The sequence below is a fragment of the Mauremys mutica genome, chromosome 3, assembly GCF_020497125.1.
Source record: "Mauremys mutica isolate MM-2020 ecotype Southern chromosome 3, ASM2049712v1, whole genome shotgun sequence".
NCBI lineage: Eukaryota > Metazoa > Chordata > Testudines > Geoemydidae > Mauremys > Mauremys mutica.
In genome coordinates, this window is record NC_059074.1 from 155,691,028 (window position 1) to 155,708,011 (window position 16,984).

The window sequence follows — 16,984 nt, forward strand, 5'->3', positions numbered from 1 at the left end:
TTAATAAATTCATCATTATATTGTTTCCCCCTTCCCAATTTTTGCCATGAGGGGCTGTGGCGTGGCAGCATAATCCTAATTGTGCAGTCTAGGCAGTAACGGATTTGTTACAGATCATTGCTTGTACACCACATACAAGCCAGGGAAAGAAACAGCTATAGCTATGGGTATGAAACTGCTGGACTGCCTTTTCTTTGGTTCCAATTAAATGGACTGAGAGTTGTTGGAGAGTACAATAGCAGAGCTTACACTAACATGGAGCCAGAAAGCCCACAAGAAGACTAGAGATAATATAAGCACGTTATGGAGATTCACTTTGAAACTGACCCACTGGACTTGGCAGCAGATTTCAGTGCAGCCCACTGAGATGTCAGAATACTTGGTTCTCAAGTGAGAATTTGGCTGACTCATTAGAGATGCTTCTCGCTCAGAAGCAACCAGTAATTCTCTCCAAACAAAGACACTGTACGAAAACAGCCCAGCCTATATGCCTCAGTCATGTTTGTAGATGGGTTAGTGATTGTGATACAAAACAAACAAAAGCAAAATAAAATACTCTAAAAATAAAATCCACCCAACACTGATTCAGCTCTAACTCCAATTTGGTATACTCTCCAGGAATCTAACTGAGAATGTTGCATAAGTAGAAGGGATCACTTCTTCCAGGGTGCTTGAGTTACAGTATATGTCCTCACCTCCCTTCACAGCTACAGCGTTACACTTACCAGTGCATGGTGTAGGAGAGGGATGTAACCCCATGCTTGGGGCGACCCTAAACTTCTGACTGCCAGAAGCTGGGAGAGGAAGACAGGGGTGGATTGTGGTTAGGGCACTAGCTGGGGACTCAGAGAACTGGCTTCAATTCTCTACTCTGCCACAGACTTCCCATGTCTCCTTGGTCAAGTCACTTTGTCTCTTTGTGCCTGAGTACCCCATCTGTAAAGTGGGGAATCAGCACTCCCCAGAGGAAGTCAGGAAAATAAATGCATGAAAGATTGTGCGGCTCTCAAACAATATGTTAATAAAGGACTCATAAGTACTATAGATGGGAGGGGTACGGATTTTATGCTATTCTCATAGGTGTTTTAGAAAAGCTGCATCTAGGAGGAAGGAAAGACTGAACAGAGAAGTAGAGAGGCTTCTTGTGCATTAGCTTTGCAAGCTCAGGTTAGTGAGGGTTTGGCTACACTTGCAGCTGTACAGCGCTGGGAATTGAAGCTGTCTTCGTACAGCTGTGTAGGGAAAGCGCTGCAGTGTGGCCACACTGACAGCTACCAGCGCTGCAGTGTGGCCACATTTGCAGCATTTGCAGCGCTGCTGGGAGTGGTGCATTATGGGCAGCTATCCCAGCGTTCAAGAGGCTGCAACGTGCTTTTCAAAAGAGGGGGGTGGGGTGGAGTGTGACAGGGAGCGTGGGGGAGAGAGAGAGAGTGGATTTTTGGAGCTGACACTGTGTCAGCTCCCTGCCTTGCAAGTTCCAATCCCTTCCCCCACCCCTCTCTCATTCACTAAATGCAAATAGCCCTCTTTGTTTTTTTCCTCACAGATCAGATAAGCAGCTGCTCCGAAATGGACACCCCCCCCCCGCCCGCCACGCTGTTTCTATCCTCAAGCAAACACTAGCTGTGGACATTCATCCCCCTGCCTGCCTCTGCTCGAGCAAACAGTAGCTGTGTTTGTTTTTTAGATAAGCAGCTCCCAGAGCCCTGAGTTCACAACAAAACAAAGAGAGGCATCACAACAAAACAAAGAGAGTAATCTTTTCTTAAAAGCATCATGGGAAGCTTCCGGAGGTCAGTTACAGCGTAGTAAGATTAATCACTGTTTACACTGGCACTCCAGCGCTGCAGCACCAGCGCTCTTCTCTTTATTCCTCTCGTCGAGGTGGAGTACATGCAGCGCTGTAGCCAGGGAGATACAGCACTGTATGTGCCTTGCCAGTGTGGACAGGGAGTGAGTTACAGCGCTGTAAAGCCACCACCAGTGCTGTAACTCTCAAGTGTAGCCAAGCCCTGAGAGTCTATCAACAGCAGCAAAGCAGGAGCTCATAATGGACCTCAGAGAGGAAACTGATGCTTCCCTTTGGAATAATAGCAGCCTCTTTCAGCTCAGAACTGTGTCGCCTGAGGTCAAAACCTGAGAGTGAGGTTGTAATGACAACGTTAGCAATTCTGAGTATAGCCAGAGTGGAGCTTGCCTGGGGGTTAAAGTGAAACTGGCAGTATCAGAAAGCTTTGGAGAGAGGGACTGGAAAGCTGGTTGCATTTTTCACAACACTGTCCTGGCCTAGGGTGGATGCTGGAAACATTTGGAACGGAGCGTAAGAAGAGTCGGAGGCAAATAGTAGTGGCAAAGAAAAGCTCATGTTGGCAGTGGGTGAAATGAGGAGCAACCGCTGCAGCCTTTGGCTGATATATCGTACTGAGGACTAAGGGCCCAGACTTTCAAAATGGCTCAGTACCTATTTAGGGTTTGATCCAGCTCTCATCCAAGTCAATGGCAAAACTCTCATTGACTGGACTGGGGCAGGATAAAGCCTCGAATTAAGGAAGCAGATTTTCCAGGAGAGCTCAGCATGCTGGGTGCACATTGAGTGCTGAGGCTCTTTGGCAATCAGGCCATAAATATGACAAGGGTAAGTTGTGGGATGTCGAGCAGTGTGCCCAACACAAGAGCTCAAGCAATTGCAATTTGCTAATCAATATGGCTTAAGGGGGATTTTTTGCAAAATGTGGCAAGGCACACAATCATTTCCACGTAAACCACACAGCCGTCACAGTCCACCAGCACGAGAGACACTGAAGCTACACAGCTATTTTAAAATATAGTTATGATGATTGTATGTGACTAGGATGAGTGGTTGGTTGACTGTTGGGATAGGGATGTAGGGAGGTTTGGATTCACTCATCAGCAGTAACACCACTGATACTTCTCGTGGTACTTTCACTAGTAGTGTCTACCCTCCTCTCCTTATCTTTGCACTCCACCTGAGTTTTACATTGCCTCCCAAAAGTCCTCAGTCCAGATAAATTCAGGGTGTGCAGAGCCTGGACTTTATAGACTAAACTAGGTATCTCTTTTCATCTACTCATGCGTGGCTGTAGCTACGTTGTTATGATGCTAAGCCAGACAGGAGCAAGAAAATAACTCAAGAGGCAAACACAATGCAAATGATCACCAGCGATGCAAAGAGAGGAACACAGATCTATCTCCTATGCAAATACATCCAAAGGACGCTGCGGAAGAGTTGTGAAAAGGGTCATTCCTCAACTCTCCCAGAACACTTTAGACTCCCCAAAGACCAGTATGCCCTTTCCTTTGTTTACTGTTACTTCATTCCCTTCTATTTTCAACTCAATTTCCCATCAACCTGCACTTAGGACGGAAGAATCCCATCCACCGCTACAGGCTGGGGACCAACTGGCTAAGCGGCAGTTCTGCAGAAAAGGACCTGAGGATTACAGTGGATGAGAAGCTGGATATGAGTCAAGAGTGTGCTCTGGTTGCCAAGAAGGCTAATGGCATCTTGGGCTGCATTAGTAGGAGCATTGTCAGCAGATTGAGGGAAGTGATTAGTCCCCTCTATTCAGCACTGGTGAGTCCACATCTGGAGAATCACATCCAGTTTTGGGCCCCCCACTACAGAAGGGATGTGGACAAATTGAAGAGAGTCCAGTGGAGGACAGTGAAAATGGTTAGGGGGCTGGCACACATGACTTATGAGGAGAGGCCCAGGGAACTGGGGTTATTTAGTTTGTAGAAAAGAAGAGAGAGGGGGGATTTGGTAGCAGCCTTCAATTACCCGAAGGGGAGTTCCAAAGAGGATGGAGTTAGGCTGTTTTCAGTGGCGGCAGATGACAGAACAAGGAGTAATGATCTCAAGTTGTAGCGGGGGAGGTCTAGACTGGATATTAGGAAAAACTATTTCACTAGGAGGATGGTGAAGCACTGGAGTGGGTTACCTAGGGAGGCGATGGAATCTCCAGACTAAGAAGTTTTTAAGGTCAGGCTTGACAAAGCCCTGGCTGGGATGATTTAGTTGGGGTTGGTCCTGCTTTGAGCAGGGGATTGGACTAGATGACCTCCTGAGGTCCCTTCCTACCCTAATCTTCTAGGATTCTGTGAACCTCTGGAGTCACTGTAAAGGAGCCTATTGATGGAAGGCCAAATTCTGCTCTTAGCTACAAGGGTGTTAATCCAGAGTAAGCTCATTGCCTTTAATAGAGTTACTCTGGATTTAAATGGCTCTGTAAATGGCTCTGAGATCGTAAACGCCATGGGGCAGGGTCCTTGTCTATCACTGTGTTTAGAAAGTGCCATGCACACCAAAGTTGCAATATATAATAAATTACTACTACTAATCGTTATCTTGGAATAAGGCTAGAGAGCAGCCACTTAGCTGGGGAAGTATTGTTTGGTAGTTCGCATGCTAGCGACTTGGGACTTGGGAGACTCTGCTCTGTTGCAGGCTCTGTGTAAGCTCAGACAAGTCACTTAAGATTCAGACCGAGAGTTTCAGTTCCCCAAGGAAGAGTGGCACGAGGGGAATAATAATACTTCCCTAGTTCACAGGACAAAGACTGGGAGGTGCTCAGATATTATGGAAGTACCAGAGAGAGGGTATGTTTTAGAAAGAATTACTGCCAAATAACCACAGGATATGTAAGAAATAAAATAAGACTCCCCCTATCTCTCCCCATAGCTATTTACCTGGCTGTTTGGATTGCTCAGTTCAAGGTCCAGAAAGAATGAAAACAGCAAACAGAGAGAGTAAATATAGTGTTGTTATTAATCAAAGTCTCATGACAACACATCAGCCATATCTGTGAGCGCATGTCAGAACATAGCTTCAGCACTTAGAAGAGGTCTTAAGTCCTGTACCTGTGTTAACTGTGGGAGTTCACTGCATAGATTACACTCCTACTTAGTAAGCAGAGAGGTCAGTGAGATATGCAACCCACTAATACAAAGGCATTTAATACATCAACTCTTCACTTTTGTTTCATTCCAAATCTAGGGTCTCCTATGTGATCTTTTTGGCCGTACCCCATTATTCTTTATGGACAAGCAGCCGAGGCTAGAGGAATAAGCTAAACCCGCAAAACACTTATACCGGGATAACCGCATCTATGCTAGGAGAGTTTTGCCAGTATAGCTGTTCTGGCAAAAATTTTGAGCGTAGACTAGTCCATCATGTGGCTTCCCCAGTCCAGAGATCAATTGAGTCTGAAGTCTCAGTCTGATTCAAATCAGCTTGAACAGCCAAAGATGCCTCTTGCGTGAAACAATCACAGGGTGGAAATGCTGTTTCCACATCATCAAGCTGCTTTTTCAGGCAAACAGAAATACTGAGTGGGACTTTAAGGCTCCACACCCTTGTGACCCTCCAACAAGATATCCAAGCTTGGAACAGCCCAGCAGCCTCTGCTCACACCAGAAGACAGCCCTGTAGACTGATTGAATGACGGGTAGCACACAACAGCTGCAGTCCTTGTCACTGTGTGTTTCCCATGTTTCCCAGGAGCTTGGGGCATCTCAGATTAGACTCAGAATCCCTAAATTCTTCTTTTGTGCATGGTGAGGGAGGGGAGGAGAGGAAGTGGGGGGTATTTTATTTCTTCGGGTTATCGTGCAACAGTATTAGGGCCACATTTTTAAGGTGGCTTCAAACCAGTCTTTGATTTTGTGCCTGGATAAATGCCCCCCCAAAGCTATGGGCACACAGCTAGGTGGTCATAGGGATTGTGAACATTAATATTGTGGTTTCATTACTTGTAGCACCAATCTTATTTTACAGGAACTAGAACTGTGGCCGTGGTACAAGTGGTCTCTGGGTGTGAATGTAGCTAGCCGCTCAGGCCTCCACCAGGAAATAAATTATGTCTGTCCCCAGCACACAATGCTAATTTAAAAAAAAAATCAATGGGCAGATTGTTTCTTAATGAAGGTGGCGCTTTATTTAGGAAGAGGGTGGGAAAGCTAACGCTGTGGCTAAGCCCTGTATGCACAATGAGCGAAACAAATCATCAATAACTTAAACCAACAGGCTACTTGGTTCAGGCAGCAGGGCTGGGCCCATCCCCTCAGCATAGCAGCAGCAGTTAGCCAGGGATCAGTGAGACCTGGGTGTGTGGCTGTGCGCACAGTGCAGCACCTCTGCCCGGGTTCTCATTCAGCAGCCTTTCTCCAGGTCAGCCTCCAGCCTGGGGGCTCTCTCTGCGTTACATGCCAGGGAGTGACCCATTCCCACTTTGACCCTACCTGCCCCTTTCAAGGGTCCTCTGGCACAGGGAGGCGGGTTACATCAGAACAGTCCCATAGGAATCTTTGCTCCCAAAGGGCCTCAAGCACCCTCTGGAGGCTGGGATGGTGGAACCAGAGAAAACCTGAGTCACCCATTTTAAATGATTCTTTCTACCTGAAACCTATTAATCATTACAGAGCTAGTTCTGATAACGTCTCTCGCTGCCACGCCAAGTCATCCAGACAGCCCTTCCAGTTGCCTGCCACACCCTCCTGCTGCATCCTAGCTCCTGGTACGACCAAACTCCAATGCCCTAACTCATGCTGCATGGCGCCTTCCTTTGCGAACAGTGGGACAATGTGCTACTCAACCTGAGTTAATCTGACCATTAGATTGCTCTTTCGGGGCAAGGACGGTCTTTAAATGTGTTTGCATAATGCCTAGCACAGGAGGGCCCTGATTCTGAATGTGGCCTCGAGGGCTGGCTACAATGCAAGTGATACATCTAATAAAGAGGCAGCATGCTTCAGTGAATAGAAGATCTGCCTGAGAGTCAGGAGACATGGGTTCTTTTCTGGCTCTGCAACTGACTCGCTGTGTGCCCTTGGGCAAGCCACTTCACTTCTCTGTGCTTCAGTTTCTCTACCCACCCTTTGTCTGGCTTCTCTATTCAGATTGCATACCCTTCTGGGCAAGGATGGACTTTAGTGAGGTGCTTGTGCAGTGCCTAGCACAGTGGGATCTTGATCTCTGTTGCAGCATCCTGGCACTACTGCAGTATAAACGATCACACACACACACCCTCCCTCTACATTAAAATAATGTTTTTAAGGTTGCAAAGCCAAGCACTCAGAAATCAGAAAATGCCAGAATTAAAGTTGTCTGTGCAATCTTGATTTAGCCTCTTTGTGCATATGTATTATGCTTAGAGCTGTGCGCATAACTAAACAGACATTTTGTTGCCTGAACCAAAACAAAAAATGTTTTGGATCAACCTGAAATAACCTTTTTCTCCCCTCCCCCCCCCCTCTTTTGGGCAAAATGAACCCTCTCTCAACTTTATTTTGGAGTTGGCCGAAATGCTTTGTTTGACCCCAAATGATTTTGTGGGCGGGATCCCATTTCTTTTCAATTAAATTTAAGCAAATTTCAAAATGAAACTGTCTGAAAATGAAAAAAACAAAATGTTTCATTTAAAAACATTAAAATGAAATATTCCAACTTTTAAAAATTTTGTATTTATTTGTTCCACCAAAACTATTTGCCGAATTCATCATGAATTGGTTCATAATTTTGGTTAATCTGAAACTACGTTTTTGGTGAATAAAATATTCGTCCAATTTTTTTTTGTCCAGCTGTAATTATGAGAGAGTCTGTAATGAGATAATCACATCTTTTTTCCACAGGATCCATGTCTAATTCAGTGTTAATCACCCCATCTAGCAGAACAATGCTTGAAATTGCACATGCAGAACATGTGAACACACAGATTTGAAGGTGCAAATAACAGCACACACCTTTCTGTGGGCATAAAGCCAGAGGCTGGGTCTGAAAACATGGCCCTTAATCTTCACAGCTACTGTTCAAGAGCAGCTACTGCATAATCAAGAAAAGCGACAATAAAAATGACATGGTGGTGCTCCCAATCTATTCCACCTCAAGGACTCCCATATCAAATTGGCTCACTTTACAAGTCAAAACAAGTTGTCTCTAACTGTCACCACTGCCTGGTGTCTGAAAATCAAGCTGTTTTCTTGCTGCTTTGCACATTAGCACCAGATATAAAGATCCCAGACTCTCAATGTAATTGGCAATTCTCTTGATGATGCACAGGGTAAAATAGAAGGCAGCTTGCTCCTCAGCTGCTATATTGGATCTGGAACACTGACAGCAGTAAAAATGATCTGTCACTTAAATAACTATGTGACTCAGAAGATGCAGAATGAGGAGAGAAGAATAGGACCAAGGTGCTATTTTTCTTTGCAGTCCGCTTTCTGACCAGACTTTAAATGTCAGGGGGAGCTAAGGAAAGTGGTTGAGAAAATACAGTCATGGGGCAAATTTGCTGCAAGAAGGTGCAGCTCTACTGGGTGACTGAAAGATGTGTACAATAGTCCTGCCTGGGGAAGTGGTAAAGTCCCATTGCTTGGGACTTCTTAAAAAGGTAGGCTGGACAAACCACTAGAAAATGGGCTGTAGGGACAATGGGGATGGGAGTGAATAACAGGCTGTTTCCATTTCCACAGTCTTTGATTCTAGGGACCAAATCCTAAAGTGTTGTCAGTTTTAGAGCCTTTTACAAGGCTGGTGACTCCCTTACCCATCTGTAAATGTATGGAGATACACCTATCTCAGAGCTGGAAGGGACCCTGAAAGGTCATTGAGTCCAGCCCCCTACCTTCACTAGCAGGACCAAGGACTGATTTTGCCCCAGCTCCCTAAGTGGCCCCCTCGAGGATTGAACTCACAACGCTGGGTTTAGCAGGCCAATGCTCAAACCACTGAGCTACCCCTCCCCCCTTCTCCTGTAGAAGAAGCGGAAGTAGGCTTGAAGAGAGTCTGAGTGCATCGCTATCTAGGTTAAAGAAAAAGGGAAGGGTCTAATTTACACCATTCCCTACATCTGGCCCTATGACTTCAGTGGAGTTGTAACCAGAATTTGGCACCGTGGCTTTGCAGAACTAGGACTGATTGCAAAGCTTTCCCTCAAGGTTTTAGGGAAATGATGGAGCAAGCTGACCAATGATCTGAAGATGTGCCTTAAAGTGAGAGAATGGGCCAGATCTCAGCTGATGTAATCAAGGGTTGCTCAGCTGAAGTCAGTGGAGCCACATCAATTTGCATCAGCTGAGGACCTGATCCGATATACTCAAAAAACCCCTAAATAAATGAAAACTTCAGCTTAAATGATTTCTATTGATATCTACTAATTTAAAAGCAGGCAGGGAGGTTTTCAGGGCCGAGAAGAGGTTGTGGGATAAATTGAAAGGACGACAGGGCACCATCTCATGGGACTTTGGGACAAATACTTGTAATGAAGTGGTTCAAATTAAGGGCAAGATTGTGGCTGATCCCTGCACAGGTGTATGTATGGGGGAACACATGCCAGGAACACCGTCCCTTAGTGCCCCCCTTTCGCAAGGGCTGGCTGTGATCTCAGTCCCTGTGCTCTCCTGCTCAGTGCCCCTGTGTGCTGGCCATGGAGAAGCATACACGTTTCACCCCCTCACCCTCTAATGGAGATGTAACACCAGGCGCCCTTCCCCGCAGGCCTGGGAGCCTTGGTCTGTCCATAAGACACAACGCTTCCCAGTGCTTCCCTCGGGTCAGCACAGCTGGGCATAACTCTCCACGCAGGGATGTAGCTAACAGTCATGAGACAAATCAAAGCTGTTGTCTTTTTACACCCAGGAAATCTGTATTGCTATTGTAGGCCATCAGGAGGAACTCACCGTTGGTCTTTTCCACTGTAGGCGGCTCAGCTTGTCTTCTGAGAGCAGATTGGGACCAATGGAACTAACATGTGCTGGGAAGGTGTCATCTTCAAACAGCAGGCCTCGGCTCAGGCAGTAGTCTCTCAGGTGGGTGAAGTCCTGATTGTTAAATTTCTGGGGGCTCTGAAGGCTTCCAGTCCTCCCCTTGGTTTGCCAGCTTCGCTCTAGCTTCTGATACGGGTCAGAGGCAGGCATCATCATGTCTCTATCCTGTGAAGGAGAAAGAGTGTCAGCTATTGTTAATGGCCACTTCTGAAACACTGCCCTCCAAGCGCACAGGGAGTGCCCAGAGAGGATTCTGGAGCAGCTACTCACAGGCTGAAGGAGGTAGTTGTGACAAAATCCTTCATAGCTGGAAACGCCTGGGGAAAGAGAAAATCCCACCTGGTTTATCTTAAACCAGTTCTGCCATTGCTTCAGATTCAATTCTAAGTCATCCTGGCAGACAGGCAGAGCAAACTGGGAAACACTGAACTACTATATAGGTAATATAAAAGAACATGAGGTATGTGTGTGGGTGGGTTGTGGGGGGCTGGACAACAAGTGAGGGAAGGGAAGGGTGTTTCATGAGAAGCCATGGTAACCTAAGGCATTTGTAGTGTGCCCAAAAAGCACTTTCAGCTGCTGGTTACTTTTGTGCATGGTATATTTTTGTGGGAGTTTACTTTTATTTTCTGAGCTCCTTTGACTCATTTTTGAAAGCTTGGTGGCTTAGTCCACAGTCAGATGCATACAGCTCCACTGTTCACTGTGCTGCTGAGAGTGCTAACCAAGACAAACACCCCTCCCGTCATTGCCCTGCCTTGGGGTCTGGTGCAAAGTCCGTTGATGTTAATGGAAAGACTCTCAGGGATGGCTTTGTCTTAGGATCAATTTCTCAAATAACTTGGAGGCAAAAATCCAGACCTAGATCAAAATCTGCATTTCATCTACACCTTCCAATGTCTGAGGGATTTAGATCCATTGATTCAATTGGAGAGCTGAGTTAGGGTTTAGTGTGAAGTTTAGAGTCAAATCCAGATTTGGAAACCCTCTTCCCTGCTCAGATTTGGGGGTGTTCTCATGTTGGTTGGGTCCATCTCAACTAGGAGTGCCTTTCCTTCTGCGCAAAGAGCAGCTGTCAGCTGGGAAAAGCGCTTCCTCACACAGCTGGGTGAGACTCCTCATTGGCTGCAGTCATGTGCCAGATGCATGCAAATGACTAGCCTTGACACTAGATGGAGGGATTCTGTCTACTTCTGGGCTGACACAGCACTGAGCACCGCTGCTGGTGAAGAATTTAAGTAGACGTGACTCTTGCTGTGGGCCCCTTCCCACTTAGGATTGTCAAAGAGCACAGCAGTAGAACAGCTCGCGAAAGCATCACCAATGGTCAGGAATGATAGTGAAGAAAGGTTGAGGGCCACCTCAGAAGAACCCTTTATATTACCAGCCCTGAATCCACAGATATGGGACCTCAGACAAACAAATATCCTCCTGGGTCTTCTGCATCATTTTCCAGCCCCATTCCTGATCCAGTCATGAGATGAGGAGGGAGAGGGGCAGAGGTTTCAAAGGCTCCAAGGCTTTGCCAAAGCCCCAGAGTTTTAAAGAGCAATTGGTTCCTGACTTTGTTATTCTGCACAAAAGCGGAGTGTGAGGATTTTTGTTTGTACTAGTCTCATGGCCTTCCCAAAGCCACATGTGGGCACACACATGCATTCATACTGTGTCACCTGAGGCCTTCTGTTACTGAAAGAACACTCATTCAGAGGAATAAAACCTACTGAGAGCCTTTTGCTTCACAAAGGCTCTCAAGGGCTTTTTTATCCCAAGCCACGTATTTCTGAGTCACATTTTAACCCCAGTGTCATTCTGGTTTTAATCTAAGCCATTTCACCCTTCTCTAAAAGTACTGAACATTCCTTTGAGTCCTATCCCTTCCAACAAACACAACCCACCTTCCCTCGAATTCCATTCCAGCCATCTTCATTCACAGCATTTTGTTTTTTAAGCCCACTAGTCACTTTGGACAGATGATTCATAGATTTTGAAGTCAAAAAGGGACCACTGTGATTATCTAGTCTGACATCCTGCATAACACAGGCCAAACAGCCTCACCCAAGTGATTCCTGCACAACGTCTGGCACTTCTGTTAGAGCTATAGAATATATTTTAGAACGGCATCCAGGGTTGATTTAAAGACTTCAGGTGACAGAGAATCTACCATCTCCCTTGGTAAATTGTTCCAGTGGTTAATTACCCTCACTATTAAAAATCTGCATCTTACTTCTAGTCTGAATTTGTCTGCCTTCAGCTTCCAACCACTGGATCTTGTTATGCGTTTTTTGCTTGATGAAAGATACTTCTATTATCAGATGATCATCTTTATTGGTCAATACGCTCCCAACACTGGGAAGAGAGCAGAAGTACGGATATTCAGATGAGAGCCTGGCTTCTGGTTTTGTTGTGAACATTTCACACAGGATTATTGAAAACTTCATCTAGATTCACTAAAAATGCTCATATAGCTTCCCCAGGTTTTAGAGAGCATTATTGCCCTTCTAGGTAGTTAAAATCCTTTCCTCTTAGGGCTTTCCCCTGAAAAGACCAGGAGTGTCTTGTCTTGTTATTTAATTTTAAAAAGCAATTTCATTTCAAAGAAATCAGATGAAATTCAGAAATAGCCCTCAGCTGACATAGAGAAAGAACATTCCTTTTTGGCTTGCATTTTTCAATACAATGGAAATAAATCTCATGTAATGTACCATAACACGACAGGGAATGGTTTCTCCTTAACAAATACTCATTTGAAACGGTACCTAGGCCTTGTGCATGCTAAGATCTATTTCCCGCAACAGTGTTCCAGCAAAACTGATTACTAATTCCACGACTCAAATTAAAACTAACAGAGCTTGAAGGCTGGGACTGACGCACGCTCACTCTCTCTCTTCTGACGGAGAACAAGGGTTTTTAGTGTGCGTGTATGTGTTTAATTACATTGTTTAACACACTGGGAATAATTTAGCAACTGGCATGTAGAAGATAAGGCAGTTAACTACCCTCCTCTTGCAGAATAACTTCATCAGCTTTGCAGGAATCATGTATGTCTGCGCATGTGCATATCCAAGCCAGATATTGCTCTGGCTGGCTGAAATTCACCCCTGAATTTGAGCCTACACAAGGCCCATGAACCATGCGAGTTCCACTTAAGCTGGCAGGACTCAATCCTTCACCCATTGAAGTCAACTTCAATGCATAGAATCAGACACTCAGACCCTGATTTTCTATTGCCTTGCACTGTGTGTAGATATTTACACCTGTGCAGAGGGGACACAAAATGACACCATTTTGATCTGGCAGCTTCTTACAATTGCTTTCCACTAATGTGAAAGGCTGTGCAAGGTGCAGGGCAATAGTGAATCAGGCTCTTGGGGTTTAAATGAGACTTGAGTGTGTTGTGTTCCCCTTGTGCTGGACCCCTCCACAAGGAGGAATTTCACTCGGAGCATTAGAAGGTTTCTTCAAACCAACATCTGTGTTTGGAGGGAGCAAAGCATGGCATTATGAAGATCCCGAAACACCCTCCATCATGGACAACCACAGATCAGCTCTCCCTTCATCACAGGGGAAGACTATGCTATCTAGAAGAGGTAAGTCAGATAGGCCGGGGTCCTATGGAAATATAATAAGTGCTCATGTAATTAAAGATCAGAGGAGTAGCTGTGTTAGTCTGTGTCCACAAAAACAATGAGGAGTCCAGTGGCACCTTAAAGTCTAACAGATTTATTTGGGCATAAGCTTTCATAGGTAAAAAACCCACTCCTTCAGATGTATGAAGTGAAAATTACAGATATAGGCGTAAATATACTGGCACATGAAGAGAAGGGAGATACCTTACAAGTGGAGAACCAGTGTTGAGGAGGCCAATTCAGTCACGGTAGATGTGGTCCACTCCCAATAATTGATGAGGCGGGGCTCTAGGGGTGTGTCTGTGTAGATTTGTTCCTGTGCTATAGCAGAGAGTTTCTTGAGCAGATGGAGTAGTTTCTTTTGGTACTCCTCAGTGGGATCGGAGGATAGTGGCCTGTAGAAGGTGGTGTTGAAGAGTTGCCTGGCAGCCTACTATTCATAATCCAACCTGTTCATGATGACTACAGCACCTCCTTTGTCAGCCCCTTTGATTATAATGTCAGAGTTGTTTTTGAGGCTGTGGATGGCATTGCGTTCTGTACAGCTGAGGTTATGGGGCAAGTGATGCTGTTTGTTCACTATTTCAGCCTGTGCACGTCTGTGGAAGGACTCTATGTAGAAGTGCAGCCTGTCATTTTGACCGTCAGGCGGAGTCCATGCAGAAATTCTTCTTCTTGTAGTGTTAGTAGGAGGGTTCCTGTGGGTTCAGTCGTGTGTTGAAAATATCCCCTGAGTCGGAGACAATGAAAGTAGGCTTCCAGATCACCGCAGAACTGTGACGTGTGTGGGGATGGGGCGCAGAAAGAGAGTCCCTGAGATAGGACAGACTCTTCTGCCAGGCTAAATGTGTGGTTGGATAGATTAACAATATTGTTGAGTGAGTTAAGGGTACCACTGTTGTAGCCCCCAGTGGCATGTAGGAGTTTAGATAGTTTACTGTCCTTTTTCCTCTGTAGAGAAGTAAAGTGTGCATCGTAAATGCCATGTCTCCTTTTTGTAAAGTCCAGCCACGTGGAAGTTTGTGTGGAAGGTTGGTTTTGTAAGAGAGTCTCCAGTTTTGAGAGCTCATTCTTGATCTTCTCCTGTTTGCTGTACAGGATGGTCTCTGCTGATCAGGTGCTTCCTCAGTTTCTTAGACAGTGTGTGGCACAATCTCTCACCATAGTAATTAAAGGGTGCCTCATAATGCATATGCACAAGGGTGCTGAATTAAAGGTGCACAGGCAACCTTCATTCTGGCATTTCCTAACTTCAGAGTGCTTGGCTTTGCAATCTTAATGTTTTTTTAATAGCGTTTTTGGTGCAATATTCTATACCTCACTATTCAATGGCTCTTTCTGCAGTTTTCCACTGAGTCCAAAGTAGAAATAAGGCAGTAAGCAAGAAGGAACATTTTTTTCCTACTTCATATTTGAACTATTCAGCCTCTTTTATTGCCCTTCAGAAAGTGTTCCCAATCCATCTTTTAAAAATATTTCCACCAAATGTTGGCCCGATTGGCTCTCTGTCTCTTAGGGGAAAACAACTGAACTTAGCCTTATAGGTTGTTAGAATTCTGGGAAATCCTGCCCACCCCTATTTCCCCTCCCGCAGTGTACCTGCATATTTAACCTTGACTACAGCCTGCATTATGCAATCACAGGGAAAGTCCTTTTTTCTTTATAGACCCTGTCCTCAAAGGATCTCAAAGCCCTTTATAAACACCAGTGAGTTAGCTTCACAGTGCTCCTCTAAGATGGGAAAGCATTACTCAAGTAACCCCACCCCACCACATTGGGAGACAATGTTGTGCAGCTAAACATGTGCTCTGTGTGAAAGCCAATAATGTCTCTGGACATCAAGACAAAATTCACAATGCTATTGTATGTCTAGCGGATGTTACCTTTCCAGTGACACATGACACGGCCTTCTAACTCTGAACTGTCCGTGAGGAATTCTCATATACTATTCACAAAGTCAAATTTCCTTCATTTTACATATACAACACAGGATATTGCCAGTTACCTTTTTACTGCATCGTTTAACTACAGCATACGATGCAGTCATTGGTATCTTAGGATCTCCACTACCAGTTACTTCTGACAACTTACCATTCCACAGGGAGGTTCTTTAGAGGAAAGCAAACCCATCTTGCTTCTTTGAAAACGCTGCTCTCTCTCTCTCTCTCTCTCTCTCTCTCTCTCTCTCTCTCATTTTGGAGTCATAGAAGCAATTCCTCCAGGTAACATTATACCTCCAGGACTAAGTTAGAATCCCAGCCCATCTCCCCAAGCCAAATCCCTTTTGATGCATCTGTGATGCTTTTCCAGTACCAATATTTCTCCTATTTAATCTTTAAATAAGTAGAACAGCAAAGCGAGGTTTTACCTGTAATGCCTCCGGTGACAAGGCGACAGATGTGTGGTTTTCAGTTTCAGTCCAGTGCTGCTTTATACAAGAACTGCCCCACCTCCTTGAGTAAACACTGCCAGGGTGAATCTCAGTTCAGGACCAAGTATAGAATCCACAGTGCAGGTGCAGAAGGGCCACAGTACACATCTCTTCTATCTGACCTCCACAATGACTTTGTTTGCTCTCCTATCCAAGTTGATGGTTGGTCTCCTATGGTCTTTGTTACAACAGAGCAGGGTTTGTTGACTGCTGCCAGCTTTCACTTAATTGGTTTTCTTCTTGGCTCCACCAGGAAATGCAGACTCACCACAAAGTGTGAAATCTATGATCGTGCTTCATTCTTCCATCTGTAATACAAGAAGTAGGTATTTCAGGCCAATCAATACCTATTAATGCTTAAAATCTAATTCTAAATCCTTTGCATAACCATAGGTCTGATTCTGCATTGTCTCAGTCACTCGAGTAGTTCAATTTACTTTATATGGTACTGCTAGCGTGAGAAAGGATTACTCATAAGGCTTTCTGGGATTGGACCCCATCTTAACACAGCCTGAAGCCAAGGCTTAAAAATGCACCCAGCAAACGTAACATTTTTGGGACTCCCAACTTGAGGCATCTGAAAATCAGGCCCTTTTAAGAGGAAATGTGCTCAGTGCTTCCTGAAAATCAGGCTCCCTTAAGGGGTCTTAAATTAGGCACCCAAAAATTGAGCCAGCCAAATCACACATCGCTTTTGAAAATCTTGGCCTTCAATTTTAATCTTAACTTCAGGCTAAATGATATAGAGGTGCATTATAGATAGATAAGATTCGATAGATTAGATATATAATCAAGCCCTAAAACAAGTAACTCCCCACTCTGGTGAAAAAAAATCCAGAGAGCTCTCCAGAGGAGCAGCATACTGGGTTCTGCAGCTGAATCCCCAGCTCTCAGTAGAATAAACATTCTGCCTTTCAAACTATTGCATCATTCCCGAGAAGTTCCATAGGAACTGGAGGAAATAAATAAATAAATATACAGACACTTAAGAAAGGCAGGTTCAAATGCAGGTCTTTGCCTTGAGCCCTTCTCCAGGTGTAAAAAGCAACAAAGAGAGTCCTGTGGCACCTTAAAAACTAACAGACGTATTGGAGCATAAGCTTTCATGGGTGAATACCCACTTCATCAGATGCATGTGCATGTG

At 45.0% G+C, this 16,984-nt stretch overlaps 1 protein-coding gene across 1 annotated transcript in view; it reads right to left on the minus strand.

Moving 5' to 3' along the window:
• Window positions 1-15,839, minus strand: part of CAPN13 (calpain 13) — a 61,392-nt gene extending 45,553 nt beyond the window's left edge. The window contains exons 1-2 of the mRNA XM_045010330.1: window positions 15,778-15,839; window positions 9,697-9,948 (exon numbers count right to left, since the gene is read on the minus strand). Coding sequence (XP_044866265.1) covers window positions 9,697-9,939 — 243 coding nt within the window. The 5' untranslated portion in view covers window positions 9,940-9,948; window positions 15,778-15,839. The remainder of the gene's footprint in view (window positions 1-9,696; window positions 9,949-15,777) is intronic.
• Between the last annotated feature and the right edge of the window lie 1,145 nt (window positions 15,840-16,984).